The sequence below is a fragment of the Rissa tridactyla genome, chromosome W (assembly GCF_028500815.1).
Source record: "Rissa tridactyla isolate bRisTri1 chromosome W, bRisTri1.patW.cur.20221130, whole genome shotgun sequence".
In the NCBI taxonomy this organism is placed as follows: Eukaryota; Metazoa; Chordata; class Aves; order Charadriiformes; family Laridae; genus Rissa; species Rissa tridactyla.
In genome coordinates, this window is record NC_071496.1 from 16,435,361 (window position 1) to 16,453,517 (window position 18,157).

The 18,157-nt window shown below is 42.3% G+C and overlaps 1 protein-coding gene across 3 annotated transcripts in view; it reads right to left on the minus strand.

The window, feature by feature from the left end:
- Positions 1-18,157, minus strand: part of LOC128901934 (kinesin-like protein KIF2A) — a 126,142-nt gene that overhangs the window by 46,417 nt on the left and 61,568 nt on the right. For 2 of the 3 annotated variants that reach the window (XM_054184082.1, XM_054184081.1), the window contains exons 2-5: positions 13,929-14,023; positions 2,802-2,921; positions 2,314-2,368; positions 113-235 (exon numbers count right to left, since the gene is read on the minus strand). In XM_054184082.1, the coding sequence (XP_054040057.1) occupies positions 113-235; positions 2,314-2,368; positions 2,802-2,921; positions 13,929-14,023 (393 nt within the window). The remainder of the gene's footprint in view (positions 1-112; positions 236-2,313; positions 2,369-2,801; positions 2,922-13,928; positions 14,024-18,157) is intronic. The other variant, XM_054184083.1, reaches the window with a different exon arrangement.

Consider the following 18,157-nt stretch of genomic DNA (forward strand, 5'->3'; position numbering starts at 1 on the left):
TACAGGCAACTGCATATATAGACCATTTGTCATTTATGGACAACAACATAATCCAAGAGAATGTACATGTAATGACCAGAATGAATGAATCCTTGATACATGGTTTACATACAAGGGGGTCCAAATTCCTTTTTTGCAGCTTGAACTGGAGATATATCTGAAACACTACCATTCTGTTGTGAGGAGGAAGACTGTTCAGGAAGCTGAGTAGGCCGTGCGCGTGCAGAACCAACCACTGCAAAAGAAAAGCACAAAGCTCATCTAGATACAGAAGAGTAACGTTTCTATCTGATTCTGAAATACTTTATTATAACAAGATAAAACAAGTCCCCTTTCAAGACACAACAATTTAATTGGGGCAGGGGGGAGCCATACATGTAGAAAGTCTATTAATATAGACATTCGGTATGCAGCTTTTTTTATTCCTAGTGTTATACACCAACACAGCACAATTATTAAGTACCAATGCTGCACGTGCATATTTTTAAATACTCCACTACAGAATTAGTAGAACTTATTATGTGCATAGAATGAAGTATGTACATGGAGATATGCGGTTTTGAAGTTTAAAGTGTTGACATTTTATTTATATTGTAATTATACCGAAAACCCCAGTAAGAAAAAAGGACCATATTGTAATTATACTGAAAACCCCAGTAAGAAAAAAGGACCCACTGTTTCACATTCTCTAGGTGTTACGAAATGGTCCCACCCCATTGAACCTACAATCTGTGGACAAGTAGAGGGATACAAACGAAAGGCAGCAAAGTGCAGCTCAACCTGAGAGTGGAAGAAACAAACTTTTTTGACACTATACTGAAAGGGCTACGGATACAATCAATATGTCTACCTAAACTTATTGATTCGATATGTGATAAGAATGCCAATTTCTGAAGATGCAGAGTGATGTCTGTTCCCAGTGAATGTAGTGGGAGTGGCATGCATGCAAGCCTCTTTGGTAGCGCTGAGTGTTTTAAGTTGTTTTTCAAAGAGTTGCTTCAAGCAGCTCTGCTTCAGCTGGCCAGTTTCCTGTACATGTTCCTAACAAGGTCTGCCAGAAGAGTACGAAAGTGAAGGTAACAACTTTCATTAGTAGCCTAGAGGTGACATTCCAAATGAAGGCCAGCGCGCTTTGCAACATGGAGACAACTATGGAAATAGGTATCAAATGGGACAGACAAGACAAATCCTCAGACCATTCCAAATAGGATAGGAGATCTAGTTTATAGCATGAATTAACTACACTAAACAACACGGTGTGCTGAGAAAAGTTTAGTTACAAGGCCAACAAAGAACAAATATTTAGGCCGACTGAATAGTAAGATGCACAGGACCTATTAAAATACAAGCTATAGGGTTATTCCATACGAAACAGACCATTTACTACAAATGGCAATGTGTATGGATGTGAGGAGAGCCCATCAATAAGATGTCTCAAATTTAAACCATATTAGCTTGAAAAAAATTATCCCCTCCTCATGAGATTTCTGATTTAACACCCCCAGAGGCAAATGGCAGAAGGGAGAAAGTGATCCCAGTTGTCCAGCAGAAGAGTCTGAACACTTGCAAAGATATGCAAGCCCACTTGTTTTTCAAGTTTAAACAGATGGAATGGAATCTAGTCTGAATTAATGACAGTAGATTAATGTTTGGAAGAAGAATATTCACCATCATCAGTACAAGTTAACTTTAATGCAGGAGAGAAAATGAAAACAATAAGCAATAACTATTCTTTCTCATGTTATTAGATGCATTACATCTGTATTCATCCAATACACACTTTTCACCTATCCTCCTCTGATATTTCAGCACTTCTGTATATTTTTTGCTCTTAACCATAGAGTGAGAAATAACCCGTAGCATTTAAGTACTCTTTGAATGAATGTTTACACACAGACTGTTAGAAAACTAAGCTAAAAAATTGAAAGTGTAAGAATTTTAAGCACACTACTTAATATATTTTGAAACACTCAATTAAGCTGAAGCAAACTGAGGATGCTGTAACTTGGAAAAGTCCACACATGATTTAATATAGCATAATTAATTAACTTCAAATTTTTGCACCTTCAGTTCATTCAGCTTAACTTTCCTAATGCTATATCGCTTAAACTTGCATATAAATAGTATTCATACAGCATGCATTCCTAAATATACATAGGAGTAATTCTAGGAATGATGTACCATCTCTTTTACATGTCCCATGCATACATACTGAATTAGAAATGCAGAAATATTAAGGAACATTAGATGAGCAGGAGATTAAAATGTTACCATATTTTTTACTTCCTTGAAATGGAAAGAGATAACATTTACCTCTGTTATCTCTGGCAGGAATGTCATTCTTAATAGGTGCCACAGTTCGTCGACTCTATAAAGAAAGAAATCTCTGGTTTTTGATCACCTTATTATTGAAAACGTAAACTGCAGCCCCACCTCTGCTTCTTTCCAATAAATAAAAATAACACAACATCAGCAAAACAGAGAGCTGATTGCTGCCAAATCCTTCCCTGAAGAGACTAGGGTGAAGACTGCTTGAACTATACATACTGTTTCAAAACAATCTCCAAAACCTTTTACATTTTTTTCCTTGAGATACATTAAGTTATATAAATATTAGTCCCCAACTCCCTCTCTACCAAACCTGTTCTTAGAAAATTTTTAGAAACCCCTATTCACCATAGGAAAAAGAAAGGAACACGGTTATCAAGTAGCTCCACAGACACAAAAGTTAGATTTAAAAATTCAAACACAACAACATGTATAGGAGTACTGTAAGTTTAATATGAACATGTTGCACCAACCTTCACGATTTTGTTTACTTTGGCTGCTGGAGTAGGTGGTGGTGGTGTCTCTGGACTAGGTTCAATATCTTCATCAGGCGCAAGATCAGGATTGAGTGAAAATATGCTCTCCAAGTCAATCTGTGTAAAAGAATATAAAACACATTTATGAGTCTTAGAACAACTCTAATTTCTCCTGTTATGTTTGAGAATAAACAATAAATATATTTAGTGTTTTTAACCCCACAATTTGTTCATTTTATAACCTAAATTATCTTATTTTATGTTCACTAAAACCAATGTAAGCTTTGGTCTTCATATTAGTTGAAAACACACCCTTCAGAAAAGGGATTAATTAAAAATGACCAATAGATACTCATAATTTTGTAAAGTAATTAAATTAAAACAGAAGTAGCTAGTGTTACTGTGGTAATTTGACAATTACTGCAGAATATGAAAGACATTCTGTAACATAAAAAGAAAGAGATCTTAATTATTTGAAATTTCCCAGAGAGTGCAAAAGAAAAAGATTAATTACAACCACTCAAAAAATAAAAGCGCAGCTGAAACCATGTTTAAATTTATCATGCTATTTTTTTTCCTTGTAAGTGTTTCTCATTCAAAATGCTGTAAAATGTAGAGGGAGAGGGGCAGGATCTTAAAAATAGCTGGCTTCAGATCTATTGAAAGTTGGTTTCCTAAAAATCCTCTGGCTGGGCCTTTCAAACTCCTCACTACTGTACAGATTCTGTGTGTCCAGAGGGATGAGCTCAGCTGATGAGACCACCAGGATAGTCTCACAACTTTTTCCTGTGTTTTCACAAAACTGATGAAGTGTAATTATTTCTGAGATGCTTCGCCAAATCTTAGCTGAAACTGGCTAATGTGGTCCAAAATTTACAAAAAGAGGGGATAGCAAAGCATAACTGGGACACACACAGACACAGCTTCTTAAGGAAAGCAAGTCTGGAAAATTATTGCCAAAACCAAACAAAAAACCAAACAAATTAGCAGTTCAATCCCTCAATAATACAAACACAAAAAGATTTCTAATCCAGCTCTCCCACTTGTTTCCTGTCTGAAATGCAAGTGATTCTCCCTCTCAAAAATTTGATTTTCCTACTTGTAAAAAGGGGTAACAAGGTCAGCCTTTGTAATCTAATTCAAAATCAAAAGATGAAAAGCACTATTTAAAAGCTATGGCACAGAGCTCAGGAAGTCAAATTTAATACAACAGAAACCAGCGTTTGCCCAATAATTACCATTCAAAACAGCCTGTAACCAAAGAATCATCAATCACATTAAGATTTATAGAATCATAGAATAGTTTTGATTGGAAGGGACCTTAAAGATCATCTAGTTCCAACCCTCCCTGCCGTGGGCAGGGACACCTCCCACTAGACCAGGCTGCTCAAAGCCCCATCCAACCTGGCCTTGAACACTTCCAGGGATGGGGCCTCCACCACCTCTCTGGGCAACCTGTTCCTGTGCCTCACCACCCTCACAGTAAAGAATTTCTTCCTAATATCTGTAATAAATAGCCAGATCCCTTAAACAGAAATGGCACTTATTTTATTATAGGGACAAAGTCAATAAAGCAAAAGCACAGCGCTGGGTGCATGACTCAAGTCAGAGGCACACCAGCTAACACTTCAACCATGTCTTATATACATTCAATATTGCATACGTATTCACTATTTTAGGCAGAGTAATTGTTGATAATGATTAATTATCATTAGTCCCTTTTCTCTTCTATTTGTGTGTTTCCTTTTGAATTGTTTCTGAGGATCGATGATCTTCAGTTCCCTTTTCCCATGCATCTGTTTCCTTCTGGTAGGATCAGCTCCCTTTTCCCATGCATGTGTTTCCTTCTGGTAGGATCGATTATCATCAACTCCCTTCTCCTATGCATCTGTTTCCTTCTGTTAATCACTTGTGGAGTCTTTTGGAGAAGTTCTCTTTTGTTTCTCTCGGATGTTTTTCTTCATAGTTGCTGTTAGTTGTTATCTTTGAGGTTTCTCATGTTTCCTAATTTACTAAAGGTTAGTTATCCTTATAAGTCAAAGATTTATAGCCTTGTTATTATGGCGAAAGCCAACAATACCTTCACTATTTTTCACATATCTGTAATAAATAGAATCATGTTTGTTAATCAAATCAGGCTTTCTTAAAGGCTGGTGAAAACTTACACTGTTTCGACTCTTCACATACTTGAATCGCAGGCATCCAGCATGTTATCTGGTGCATTTTGATACCTCAAGGCCTAAATCACAGGCACCCGGTGTGTTTTAACACTTCAAAGGGAAGAGCTAAGTTGTGCGATAAGCTGAAAAGAGTCTCCCCAAGGACACTGATAAAGATGAGGAGCCTTCAGCCTCACGACCATCAGGAGGCGGGACAAGACCGACCCCCTAGCAACACGTCGCTCAGACACAGAATATACCAGGATTGACACATATACGGGAACCAGAAGAGTATATAATCAGCTACTTTTGGGAAGTGGGTGTGCGCCGTTGGCGGAGCAAAGACTCCCCGGCCGCCCAGCGCTGTTTTGCTTGTTGCCGCTTGCTTAATAAACTAATTTGATTAATTGGACTGGTTCCTGTCAATTATTGGGCCTCAATCTATAACAATATCTAATATAAATCTCCCCTTGTCCTGGTTCTGGCAGGGATAGGGTTAATTTTCACCAGGATCTGGCAGAGGACACAGGTATTTCATAACACGTGAGCCATGCCCAGTCTATAGCTGGGAGCTGGCCGGGGCGGGGGCGGGGGGGGAGCAGGAAGTCACAGCTTGGAGCGGGCTGGGGCTTCCGGGGTCTGGTCGGTGAGCGGTGGTACCGTAAATCATGTTTCTACATTCCTCTATTAGTATTGTTGTTGTTCTTGTTTTCCTGTTCCCTTTGCTGTTTTGTTAAACTGCCTTTGTCTCAACCAACGAGGTTTGCATTTTTCTTCCGATTCTCCCCCACCGGTGGGGGGGGGCAAGAGAATGGCCTCGTGGTTCTATGTTGCCAGATAAACCACTGACACCCCTCTTTCAGATTAAAACCATTACCCCTGTGAAATGTGCTTAACTGATTCGTGTCAGTGTGGAACAGTGTTAGGGCCACAGGGTGAAGTGTGACCTTTGATTGTTTTGTCTGTCTGGCCGCAGACGAGACGGTGTGTCTATCATGTCTGTGTTTTGCAGGAGCCACCTGGCGAACATTCTAGAATACCAACTTAAACCGAACATTCTAGAATACCAACTTAAACCGGTCCTGTTGTTATCTGCATAGTGACCTGTAAGAGGGGGGATACACCCATTTTTGGCAAGGGCCAACCATTTTAGAGGCAGTTATGAATATGTATTAGTATAGGAGATATAAACCAAAAATGGGGTCTGTAAGGTGTGTGTCTTGGTTGGGCAGAGATTCCCAGCACACCCAGCGCTGTTTGCTTGCCTTTGTTCCTTTAATAAATTAATAAATTCTAATTGGAATCCTGTTTGCGATTAAATCATTTATCACAATTTGGGGGCTCGTCCGGGATGGTCTTAGTTCCTGAATTCTGACTTGATCTAGGAGGGGCGCCCCACCATTAGGTGGCTCCTGATCAGGTCAGGTCGGGACTAACGCCATCCTGAACCTGAGTAAAGGCAAGCAAAGAAAAGATTTTGATTTTTATTTTTATGAGCTCCCTTGCCGGCTGCAGCAGTTTATTTTACCCGTAATTCTGCGCGCGAAGATCCGAACGAAGACGACGGAGTCGTAAGTATTTAAAGTGTATACCGTTCGGTTGGGTGGGATTCGGTTGCCTGTGTGTAAGAGTGTGATTGAGACGGAACCTGGTTCCGAAGTGATTGTGGAGGTCTTCTAACTGCGGTTCCAATCTCCCGCGAGGGACTTGGCCGGCGAAGGACCGAAGCGATTCCTATAGGATTCGTGGGTGGGTGATAGGTCCTAAACCCCCTGCAAGACACTCTTACTGGTAACCAAGGGCTGTAGGAATTGCCACAGTAAAATTCCTAGATGGGTCAGACAAAATCGAAGACCCAGGACCAGAGGAAAGGGAGCAAATTACCAGATATACCATTGGAAAGTCCATTAGGAATAATGATTAGGAATTGGAATGAAAGGGGCCCCAGAAAAGGAAAAAGTAAATTAAAATTAGTTCACTATTGTATGATTGAATGGCCGAAGAAACCTTTAAAACCACATGTCTTTTGGCCTGTTTTTGGATCCTTAGAAGACTGGATTTGCCAGGCCTTAAATCTATATGTTAATTCAAAGGAACCTTTTAGTCAGGAGGAAAGTGATTATGCAGGATTATGGATCAGGACTTCACGTCCTTTTCCGGCTTCAATACTTACATTAAAAATGGATGAAAAGTCTGAGAAAGAAGAAGGAAACAAAGATGAAAAAGGGAAGGAAAAAGATGATAAAGGGGAACCACTGGATAACTTACCATCTCCATATCCTAACAATCCTCCTCCGACAGAGGCTCTCCCTCCAAGGGCCGTAGTACCCCCACCAGTGCCACCGTTACCCCTGCCTCCACCACCAACAGCACCGGAATTAGATCGACCTCCGGCTGCATGTACGAGAAGTAGAACTGCCACATTTGGGGGAGCTTCTCTATATCCCTTAGGAGAAGTACCCCTCGGAGGCAATCAGGGAGGCATCGGGTTTGTGGCAGTTCCATTAAATACCACAGATGTAAGGAATTTCAAGAAAGGAATGGGGACCCTATTAGATGATCCCCTTGGAGTAGCAGAAAAACTAGACCAATTTTTAGGACCTAATACTTATACCTGGGAAGAAATACAATCCATTTTAAGGATCTTATTTACTGCTGAGGAAAAGGGACAAAAATTTTTGTAGCAGCAGTAAAAGAAAGTCAGAAAAATCAGAATCCATTTAGAGAGAAAAGGGAAAAAAGAATAGAGCAGACAACCAGAGGACAGCCTCATAGGGAGAGATTCACAATTCCTGTCTGTTACTACTGTAACAAGAGGGGACATGTTCAGAGGAACTGTCGTAAGCGAGAACAAGATGAGAAAACGTTCAAAGAAGAATAGGGGTGTCAGGGGCTATATCTTTTGGGGACTTAAACATCAACAGAGCCCTTGATAAAATTATTAATAGGTCCCCATAAGGAGGAGGTTTTATTTTTAGTGGATACAGAAGCTGAAAAATCAACCATTCAGAAACTTCCAAAAGGAATAGAGATAGGGAAGAATTATATGTCAGTAGTCGGGGCAAAAGGAGAACCTTTTAAAGTCCCTATCTTGAAAGATGTAGAAGTAGAAACAGAAAAGAAAATTTGTCTTAATGATTTACTTTTGCTCCCTGAAGCGGAATACAATTTACTAGGAAGGGATCTGATTTTGAAGTTAAACTTGAGCATTCAGAGTCAGGGGAACAAACCGCAGATCAAATTATATACTTTAACACAGGAGGATGAAGAAGCTATTAACCCCTCGGTGTGGTATAAAGAAGGGGAAACTGGAAAAATAAAAATGGACCCCATAAGCGTTCAAATAATAGATCCACATCGTTCGATTAGAATCAAGCAATACCCTATACCCATGGAGGGTCGAAAAGGATTAAAACCTGTAGTTGACAGACTTTTGGAAAAAGGAACCTTGGAACCATGTATGTCACCTCATAATACACCCATCCTCCCTGTAAAGAAACCGGACGGGTCATACAGAATGGTACAGGATTTAAGAGCTGTAAATCAGCGAACGATTACTAAATTCCCTGTAGTGGCAAATCCCTATACTTTATTAAGTCATATTTCTCCCAGACATACTTGGTATAGTGTGATAGATTTGAAAGATGCTTTTTGGGCCTGTCCTCTGGACGAGGGATCTAGAGATTATTTTGCTTTCGAGTGGGAGGACCCCGAAACGGGACGGAAACAGCAATTAAGATGGACAGTATTACCACAGGGGTTTACGGAGTCACCAAATTTATTTGGGCAAACTTTAGAGAAAATCTTACAGGATTTTACATTACCCCAGGAGATAAAATTATTGCAATATGTAGATGATTTATTAGTAGCAGAAGAAACTGAAGAGGGGACCCGAGAAGCTACTATTAAATTGTTAAATTTTGTAGGGGAGAAGGGATTGAAAGTGTCCTGATCAAAACTACAGTTTGTAGAACAGGAAGTAAAATACTTAGGACATTGGCTAAGTAAGGGAAAGAAGAAACTAGATTCTGATAGGATATCTGGGATTCTATCTTTAAGACCCCCACAAACTAAAAAGGAGGTTCGGCAAATATTGGGATTATTAGGATATTGTAGATCATGGCTTGAAAATTATAGTGACAAGGTAAAATTTGTATATGAAAAATTAACTAGTAACCAACTTAAGTGGTTTACAGAAGATGACCAGAAATTCGAGGAAATAAAAAAAAAGCATTAATACAAGCACCTGTATTGAGCCTCCCAGATTTAGAAAAACCTTTCCATCTTTTTGTGAATACATCAAATCAGACAGCATATGGAGTTCTTACTCAAGACTGGGCAGGAATAAAAAAACCTGTGGGGTACTGTTCTAAATTACTTGATCCAGTAAGTAGAGGATGGCCTGCTTGTCTCCAAGCTTTGGTAGCTACCGCATTATTAATAGAGGAAGTTCGGAAAATTACCTTTAGTGCTCCTTTAAAAGTGTATACCCCACACAATGTCAGGAGTGTTTTACAACAAAAGGCAGAAAAATGGTTAACGGACAGCCGGATCTTGAAATATGAAGCAATATTAATAGACTCCCCCGATTTAGAACTGAGGGTGACTTCTGCTCAGAGTCCAGCACAGTTTTTGTTTGGAGAGCCATCAAAGGAAGTACAACATAATTGTTTAGAGGTAATTGAGATCCAGACTAAGGTGAGGCCAGACTTAAGAGATACTGAGTTAGAAAATGCAGAAGTGTTATTTGTAGATGGCTCCCCCCCGTGTGGTGGAAGGGAGGAGAAAATCAGGATATGCCATAATTAATAAAAATTTAGAACTTATAGAATCAGGACCTCTGAGTCCATCATGGTCAGCTCAAGCTTGTGAGCTGTATGCCCTTCGTAGAGCCCTGGAATTATTCACACACAAACACATTGGGGTACAAAGGCGATAAGTGATCATTTCCTTAAACAATTTGGCTGTATTGGGATTTTTTGAAATAGCAAAGCAAATCACGCGAGGATGTTTAACTTGTCAAAAAGTAAACAAGAAAGTGTTTCGACAAGCAGCCACGGGAGGAAGGAAAACAGCTTATAGACCTTTTGAAAGAATACAAGTCGATTTTACTGAATTGCTTAAGGTAGGGAGAATAAAATATTTACTAGTAATAGTAGATCATTTAACACAATGGGTAGAAGCTTACCCTGTAGCATGAGCTACGGCACAGATGGTAGTAAAAATCTTATTAGAACACCTAATACCTAGATATGGGATAATCCAGTATATTGATTCTGATCAGGGCACACATTTTACTTCTAAAATAATAAAATTATTATGTCAATCATTAGGTATTCAATGGGAATACCACACTCCGTGGCACCCACAAAGCTCGGGGAAAGTAGAAAGAATGAATCAAACAATAAAACAGCAATTGGCTAAATTAATGATTGAGACACAGATGTCCTGGACGAAATGCCTACCATTGGCACTATTAAACATAAGAACTAAGCCACGCAGTGAGACTGGATTATCGCCATATGAAATGTTATATGGAATGCCTTACTCCCAAGGGATGCCCCTGGGGAATAATGTAGTTGAAGATTATAGTATCCAAAAATATATAATATCCATTGGAAAAAGGTTAAAAGAACTATGAGAGATTGGGATGATGGCTCAAACACCACCATTAGGATTTGACACATGTGTCGCAAGTGAAAGGTCCAGTGAAGGAGTGGAGAGTCACATCTGAGCCCGGAGAAGCCAAGCTAACCATCAGACGAACTTAAAGAGACCTTCATCAAGAAGCATAAGCTAAGTTGCTGTGGGAATTTCATTGTAACTACTCCTGTAGAATTAGTGGACAGGGATAAATACCTATTAGGAAAGGTAATTTAGTCCATTGTGTAAACGGTGTTGTTTATTTTTAAGGGCAAAGTGTTCTACATGTCTTAAAATATATCATTTTCCAAAAAAGAAGTCAAGGATCTAGGAAACAGTTTAGAATTTTTGTGCATTCGCTGTGGGGCCACCACTCCCCTATATAACCTACCATGGGTTAGGCTTTATTGTTGTCAATTTAATCAAAGAGTGTTTCTTGATTAAAGGTTACCCCTTAAAAGATTAAGGAAGAGGGCAAGACCGGAGGGGAATGAGTGGTGCGGCTTGAAAGGTCTGCCAAGGGCTGCAACCCCTTCGGGCTGTGACCGCCGATCACTATGGCCCTGACCGGACCTCTTCTGGTCCTATTTGGGGTAAGCTCCTTGACTCTGGTTATGGCAAACAACTGCAGCCAGCGCGTGGTAACTACTAGGAGGGGACGGGTAAGTTCCCAGACTTTGGTTTATAATATCGAAATAAAAGAAAGAATAAGGGAATTGGTACAGCACAGACTACTATTTAACTCATTTTATCATGAAATAGAAACAGGAGTGGAATATGAAATTCCCACAGTTGCTAAAAATCTATTTGTAAATCTTGCTGAAAACATTGCTAAGTCATTAAATGTAACTAATTGTTATGTTTGTGGTGGAACAAACCAAGGTGAACGATGGCCATGGGAGGCTATGGAGAGCAACATTAGTAATCCTCAAATATGGAAAACAATGGGAAAGGGTAACTAATACCGAATGGGTATTAGTTTTGAATCTTCTTTTGTCTTTAGTATCATCAGGGAAAGAGTTTTCTCTTTCCCTGGTTCTGAATCAACAGGTACTGTAGCTATCTGCATTCCTTGTACAACTGAGCGTATTAGTCTAATAAAACAAGGTATAAAACATGGAATTATTAACAATCCTGCAAATGCCCCCAATATAACAATCCCGATTTTAGTAAGCCAATCACCTCCCGTAAAGTTTTCCCAGAATCCTTCTAGGTCGACTCCAGTCCAAGTCTGAACTGGGACATGTGCAATTTTCTTCATTTCTTTTACAAGTTCATTTACAGCTTCCCCTTCATCATCAATTTCTAAACAACAATTACTAAGGTTAAACTTCCCACAAACACCTCCCTCTTGTGCTAGCAAATAATCCAGGGCTAAGCGATTTTGATACAAAGCAGTTCTCATCTTGGTATTTTGTCTCGCATTGTTTTCCATATACCGGTTTAAGTTGGTATTTCACAATTCAGAACCAGGGAAAGAGAAAACTCTTTCTCTGATGATACTAAAGACAAAAGAAGATTCGAAACTAATACCAATTCGGCAAGTATTAACTCGGTTGGAAACAAAAACACGAATCAATGCCATAGAAAAAGAAAATGGGGGATTGTGAAATGTGCTTAACTGATTCGTGTCAGTGTGGAACAGTGTTAGGGCCACAGGGTGAAGTGTGATCTTTGATTGTTTTGTCTGTCTGGCCGCAGACGAGACGGTGTGTCTATCATGTCTGTGTTTTGCAGGGGCCACCTGGCGAACATTCTAGAATACCAACTTAAACCGGTCCTGTTGTTATCTGCATAGTGACCTGTAAGAGGGGGGATACACCCATTTTTGGCAAGGGCCAACCATTTTAGAGGCAGTTATGAATATGTATTAGTATAGGAGATATAAACCAAAAATGGGGTCTGTAAGGTGTGTGTCTTGGTTGGGCAGAGACTCCCGGCACACCCAGCGCTGTTTGCTTGCCTTTATTCCTTTAATAAATTAATAAATTCTAATTGGAATCCTGTTTGCGATTAAATCATTTATCACACCCCTCATCCTATCACTACACTCCCTCACAAAGACTCCCTCCCCATCTCTCCTATAGGCCCCCTTTAGGTACTGGAAGGCTGCTATAAGGTCTCCCTGGAGCCTTCTCTTCTCCAGGCTGAACAGCCCCAACTCTCAGCCTGTCCTCATAGCATAGGTGTTCCAGTCCTCTCATCATCTTCATGGCCCTCATTTGGACTCGCTCCAACAGGTCCATGTCCTTCTTATGTTGGGGGCTCCAGAGCTGGACACAGTACTCCAGGTGGGGTCTCATGAGAGCAGAGTAGAGGGGCAGAATCACCTCCCTCGACCTGCTGGCCATGCTTCTTTTGATGCAGCCCAGGATGCAGTTGGCTTTCTGGGCTGCGAGCACGCATTGCCAGCTCATGTTGAGCTTCTCATCCACCAGCACCCCCAAGTCCTTCTCCTCAGGGCTGCTCTCCATCCATTCTCCACCCAGCCTGTATTTGTGCCTGGGATTGCCATGACCCAGGTGCAGAGCCTTGCACTTGGCCTGGTTGAACTTCATGAGGTTGGCACAGGCCCACCTCTCAAGCCTGTCCAGGTCCCTCTGGATGGCATCCCTTCCCTCCAGTGTGTTGACTGTGCCACACAGCTTGGTGTCATCGGCAAACTTGCTGAGAGTGCACTCAGTCCTGCTGTCCATGTCACCGACAAAGATGTTAAACAGCACTGGTCCCAGTACTGACCCCTGAGGAATGCCACTCGTCACTGGTTTCCACTTGGACCGGGATGAGACCAGGATGTCATGCAGGACAGTGTCAAACACTTTGCATAAGTCCAAGTAAATGACCTCTGTTGCTCTTCCCTTATCCACCAACACTGTAACACCATTGTAGAAGGGCACCAGGTTTGTCAGGCATGACTTGCCTTTGGTGAAGCCATGTTGGCTGTCACCGATCACCTCCTTATTTTCCATGTGCCTTAGCAGAGTTTCTAGTAGGATCTGCTCCATGATCTTGCTGGGCATAGAGATGAGACTGACCAGTCTGTAGTTCCCCGGGTCTTACTTTTTTCCCTTTTTGAAACTGGGGGTTATCTTTCACCTTTTACAGTCAGTGGGAACTTCACTGGACTGCCACGACTTTTCAAATATAATAGAAAGTGGCTTAGCAACTTCATCTGCCAGTTCCCTCAGGACCCGTGGATGGATTTCATCAGGTCCCATGGGACCTGATATTTTCTCTTTGTTTCCAGTGCAAATTCCAAAGTAGCATTAATGTGGAATACACATTTTTTAAAAGAGAAATGTTCTAAAATAACTAGGTTTACCTCTTTTCCTTTAGTATCTCCATTTTCAATCCATTCAACGGTTACGCTTTCATTATCTGCATTTTGGGATGTTACCATAGCTTGGTGAATTCGGCCTAGAAAGGAAACACAAGTGACCCATTAGCAGATGGAAAAATTTTCCAGAAGTTATTTTAATCCCTGCATGGAGAAATGCAGATAGAGGTAGGAAGAAGAGGGTTTAAAAAAAAAAGTGATAAATAGAAGATGATTCCTGACCACATACTGTAAACTGTCTCAGGTTTGATACACTAGCAGATGCTATAACAGGACAGTCAGTGTACAAGTGAAAAACTCAATGAACAGAAAACTGAGTGGTGAGTAAATAAAATACCATGTGAAAGCCACACTACTTAGACTCTTCTGAGAGTCTCCCATGGGTGGGAATGTTTCCTGAGGTGCATTCCACAAAGGCTTGTCTGTCTCCCTTCTAGGCTGATACAACATTAAATGTCCCGACATAGGAGGGAAGAACCCTGAAATTGTATTCTGATATCCATTTATTGTGGGCATTCAATAAGTTGGTAATTCAACTAAAATTAAATGGCCTGCAATTTAACACAAATCATCATTTTACAGGCCACCTGATCAGGAAGAAGTCATCAGTGAGGCCTTCTACAGAGAGATGGAAATAGCCTCACGATCACAGGCCCTGGTTCTCATGGGGACTTCAACCACCCTGACATTTGCTGGAAAGGCAACACAGTCAGGCACACACAGTCCCAGAGGTTTCTGCAGAGCATTGACAATAACTTTTTGACACAGGTGGTAGAAGAACCAATGAGGAGAGGTACACTGCTGGACCTCGTACTAACAAACAAAGAAGGACTAGTTGGAGATGTGAAGGTTGGGGGCAACCTCAGTTGCAGTGACCACAAGATGGTGGAGTTCAGGATCCTGCGTGGAAGAAGCAGGGCAAAAAGTAGAATTCCAACCCTGGACTTCAGGAGAGCTGACTTTGGCCTCTTCAAGGGCCTACTTGGAGGAATCCCATGGGCTAAGGCTCTAGAAGGAAGGGGGGTCCAAGAGAGCTGGTTAATATTCAAGCATCACTTCCTCCAAGCTCAAGATTGGTGCATCCCTAGGAGTAAGAAATCAGGCAAAGGGGGCAGGAAACCTGCATGGATGAGCAAGGAGCTTCTGGGAAAACTCAGAAGGAAGAAGGAAGTTTATAGAACGTGGAAAAAGGGACTGGCCACTTGGGAGAAGTATAAGAATGTTGTCTGAGTATGCAGGGATGCAATGAGGAAGGCTAGGGCTCACTTGGAATTAAACCTGGCAAGGGATGTCAAGGACAATAAGAAGGGCTTCTTCAAGTACATCAGCAGTGAAAGGAAGACTAGGGAAAATGTGGGCCCACTGCTGAATGAGGTGGGTGCCCTGGTGACGGAGGATGCAGAAAAGGCAGAGTTACTGAATGCCTTCTTTGCTTCAGTCTTTACTGCTAAGGCCGGCCCTCAGGAATCCCAGACCCTGGAGGTAAGAGAGAGAGCGCCTGGAGAAAGGAAGACTTTTCCTCGATCGAGGAGGATTGGGTTAGAGATCATTTAGGCAAACTCAACACCCTCAAATCCATGGGCCCTGATGGGATGCACCCACGAGTGCTGAGGGAACTGGCAGATGTTATTGAGAAGCTGCTCTCCATCATCTCTGAAAGGTCATGGAGAACAGGTGAGGTGCCTGAGGACTGGAGGAAAGCCAATGTCACTCCAGCCTTCAAAAAAGGCAAGGAGGACCCGGGAAAACTGCAGCCCAGTCAGCCTCACCTCCATCCCTGGAAAGGTGATGGAACAGCTCATTCTGGATGTCATCTCTAAGCATGTGGAGGAAAAGAAGGTTATCTGGAGTGGCCAACATGGATTCACCAAGGGGAAATCATGCTTGACCAATCTGATAGCCTTCTACGATGGAACAACTGGCTGGGTGGATGAGGGGAGAGCAGTGGGCGTTGTCTACCTCGACTTCAGCAAGGCTTTTGCCACTGTCTCCCATAACATCCTCATAGGTAAGCTTAGGAAGAGTGGGTTAGATGAATGGACAGTCGGGTGGATTGAGAACTGGATGAATGGCAGAGCTCAGAGGGTTGTGATCAGCAGCGCAGAGTCTAGTTGGAGGCCTCTAACTAGCAGTGATCCCCAGGGGGTCAGTACTGGGCCCAGTCTTGTTCAATATATTCATCAATGACCTGGAGGAAGGGATAGAGTGCACCCTCAGTATGTTTGCTGATGATACAAAACTAGGAGGAGTGGCTGACACACCAGAAGGCTGTGCCGCCATTCAGTGAGACCTGGACAGGCTGGAAAGTTGGGCGGAGAGGAACCTAATGAAATTCAACAAGGGCAAGCGTAGGGTCCTGCACCTGGGGAGGAATAACCCCATGCACCAGTACAGGTTAGGGGCTGACCTGCTGGAAAGCATCTCTGCAGAAGAGGGACCTGGGAGTCCTGGTGGACAACAAGTTGACCATGAGCCAGCAATGTGCCCTTGTGGACAAGAAGGCCAACAGTATCCTGGGATGCATTAAAAACAATGTAGCCAGCAAGTCGAGGGAGGTCATCTTCCCCCTCTACTCTGCCCTGATGAGGCTGCATCTGGAGTACTGTGTCCAGTTCTGGGCTCCCCAGTTCAAGAAAGACAGGGAACTGCTGGAGAGAGTCCAGCAGAAGGCTACAAAGATGATCAAGGGACTGGAACACCTCTCTTATGAGGAAAGGCTGAGAGTCCTGGGTCTGTTTAGCCTGGAGAAGAGAAGACTGAGAGGGGATCTCATCAGTTTATAATAATATCTAAAGGGTGGATGTCAAGAGGATGGAGCCAGACTCTTTTCAGTGGTGCACAGCAACAGAACAAGGGGCAATGGGTACAAACTGCAACACAGGAAGTTCCATCTGAACATGAGGAAAAACTTCTTTACTTTGAGTGTGACAGAGCACTGGAACAGGCTGCCCAGAGAGGTTGAGTCTCCTTCTCTGGCGATATTCAAAACCCGCCTGGATGCATTCCTGTCCAACCTAGGTGACCCTGCTCTGGCAGTGGGGTTGGACTAGATGATCTCTAGAGGTCCCTTCCAACCCCTAACATTCTGTGATTCTGTGATTTTAAAAACAATTGCTAACACAGACTGTTGAGCTGGAGTTAAGGTGCCATTGCTATGACTTCTTCAGCAAAAGATCCAAAGCCAGCAAGCCCTCATAAAGTATAATACAACCAGTAAACTTTCAGTAGGAATAAGGATTTTCCTTCTGAAATATGTAGCGTACTACATTTTTTAATGTAATCTGTCATACTTTATCCTATTTCCTACACGTGGTAGTGAGGAGCAATTGGAAGAGCAGAGCAGCCATACACTGACACAAAAGTGCATGTCACATTGATTTCACATCTGTGCTTTGCCCTAAGAGTACCAAGAATTGAGGTTTCTAAAGAACACGAGTCCGATGTGACTGATCTAACACCCTCCTTTAATGAGCTATAGCATGAACAAGCAACCCCTTACTCCATTGCATTTGAGAGGGAAACACAGGCGATACAGTATAAAAGGAAACCTAAATAATGTTTTGTTAACTCCCCAAAGGAAAAAATGGAAATTTAAAGCTTTATACACCCAGCAAGAAGCATTTTCATTGCAACTGTACTTAATCCTTCCATGAACTCCCTGAAAAACCACACAATTTTAACTTGTTTGTAGCTTGCAGCCTGCAGCCCACGCAGACCGACAGCGGCCCCCGCAGGTGTCTCTACCAGGCCACCCTCAGTCCCGCCAAGCTCACCTGGGCGCACGCCCATGCACCAACACAGCTTCTCAGCAGCTCTGCAGGACGAGTGCAGTCTGGTAATTCTCACATCCACACACCTCAGTGTGCACCTCCTCCCGCAGCACCATCAGACAAATCCACTCCTCCAATGCCAGCATGTCCCATGTTCCACCTGCCTGCTGCCCCTGAGACCACACTTCAGCACCTACCCTGAGCCACCGCTCAGGAGCCCAAGGGCCATGTGCAGCTCCAAAAGCACAAGCCAATTGCCCTGGAGCAGTCCGTGCATACACTGCTGCTGTTGGGCACCTGCTTAGGGGCGAAACACATATATAACATGCAGAGGAAGAGACTAACTGAAACTCAGGCACAGCATAGCACATGGGGGAACTCGCAGAGCTGTTGACACCCCTGGGCAGCACTGCTTTCGCATCTGTGGTTTTTACCTCACCGGCA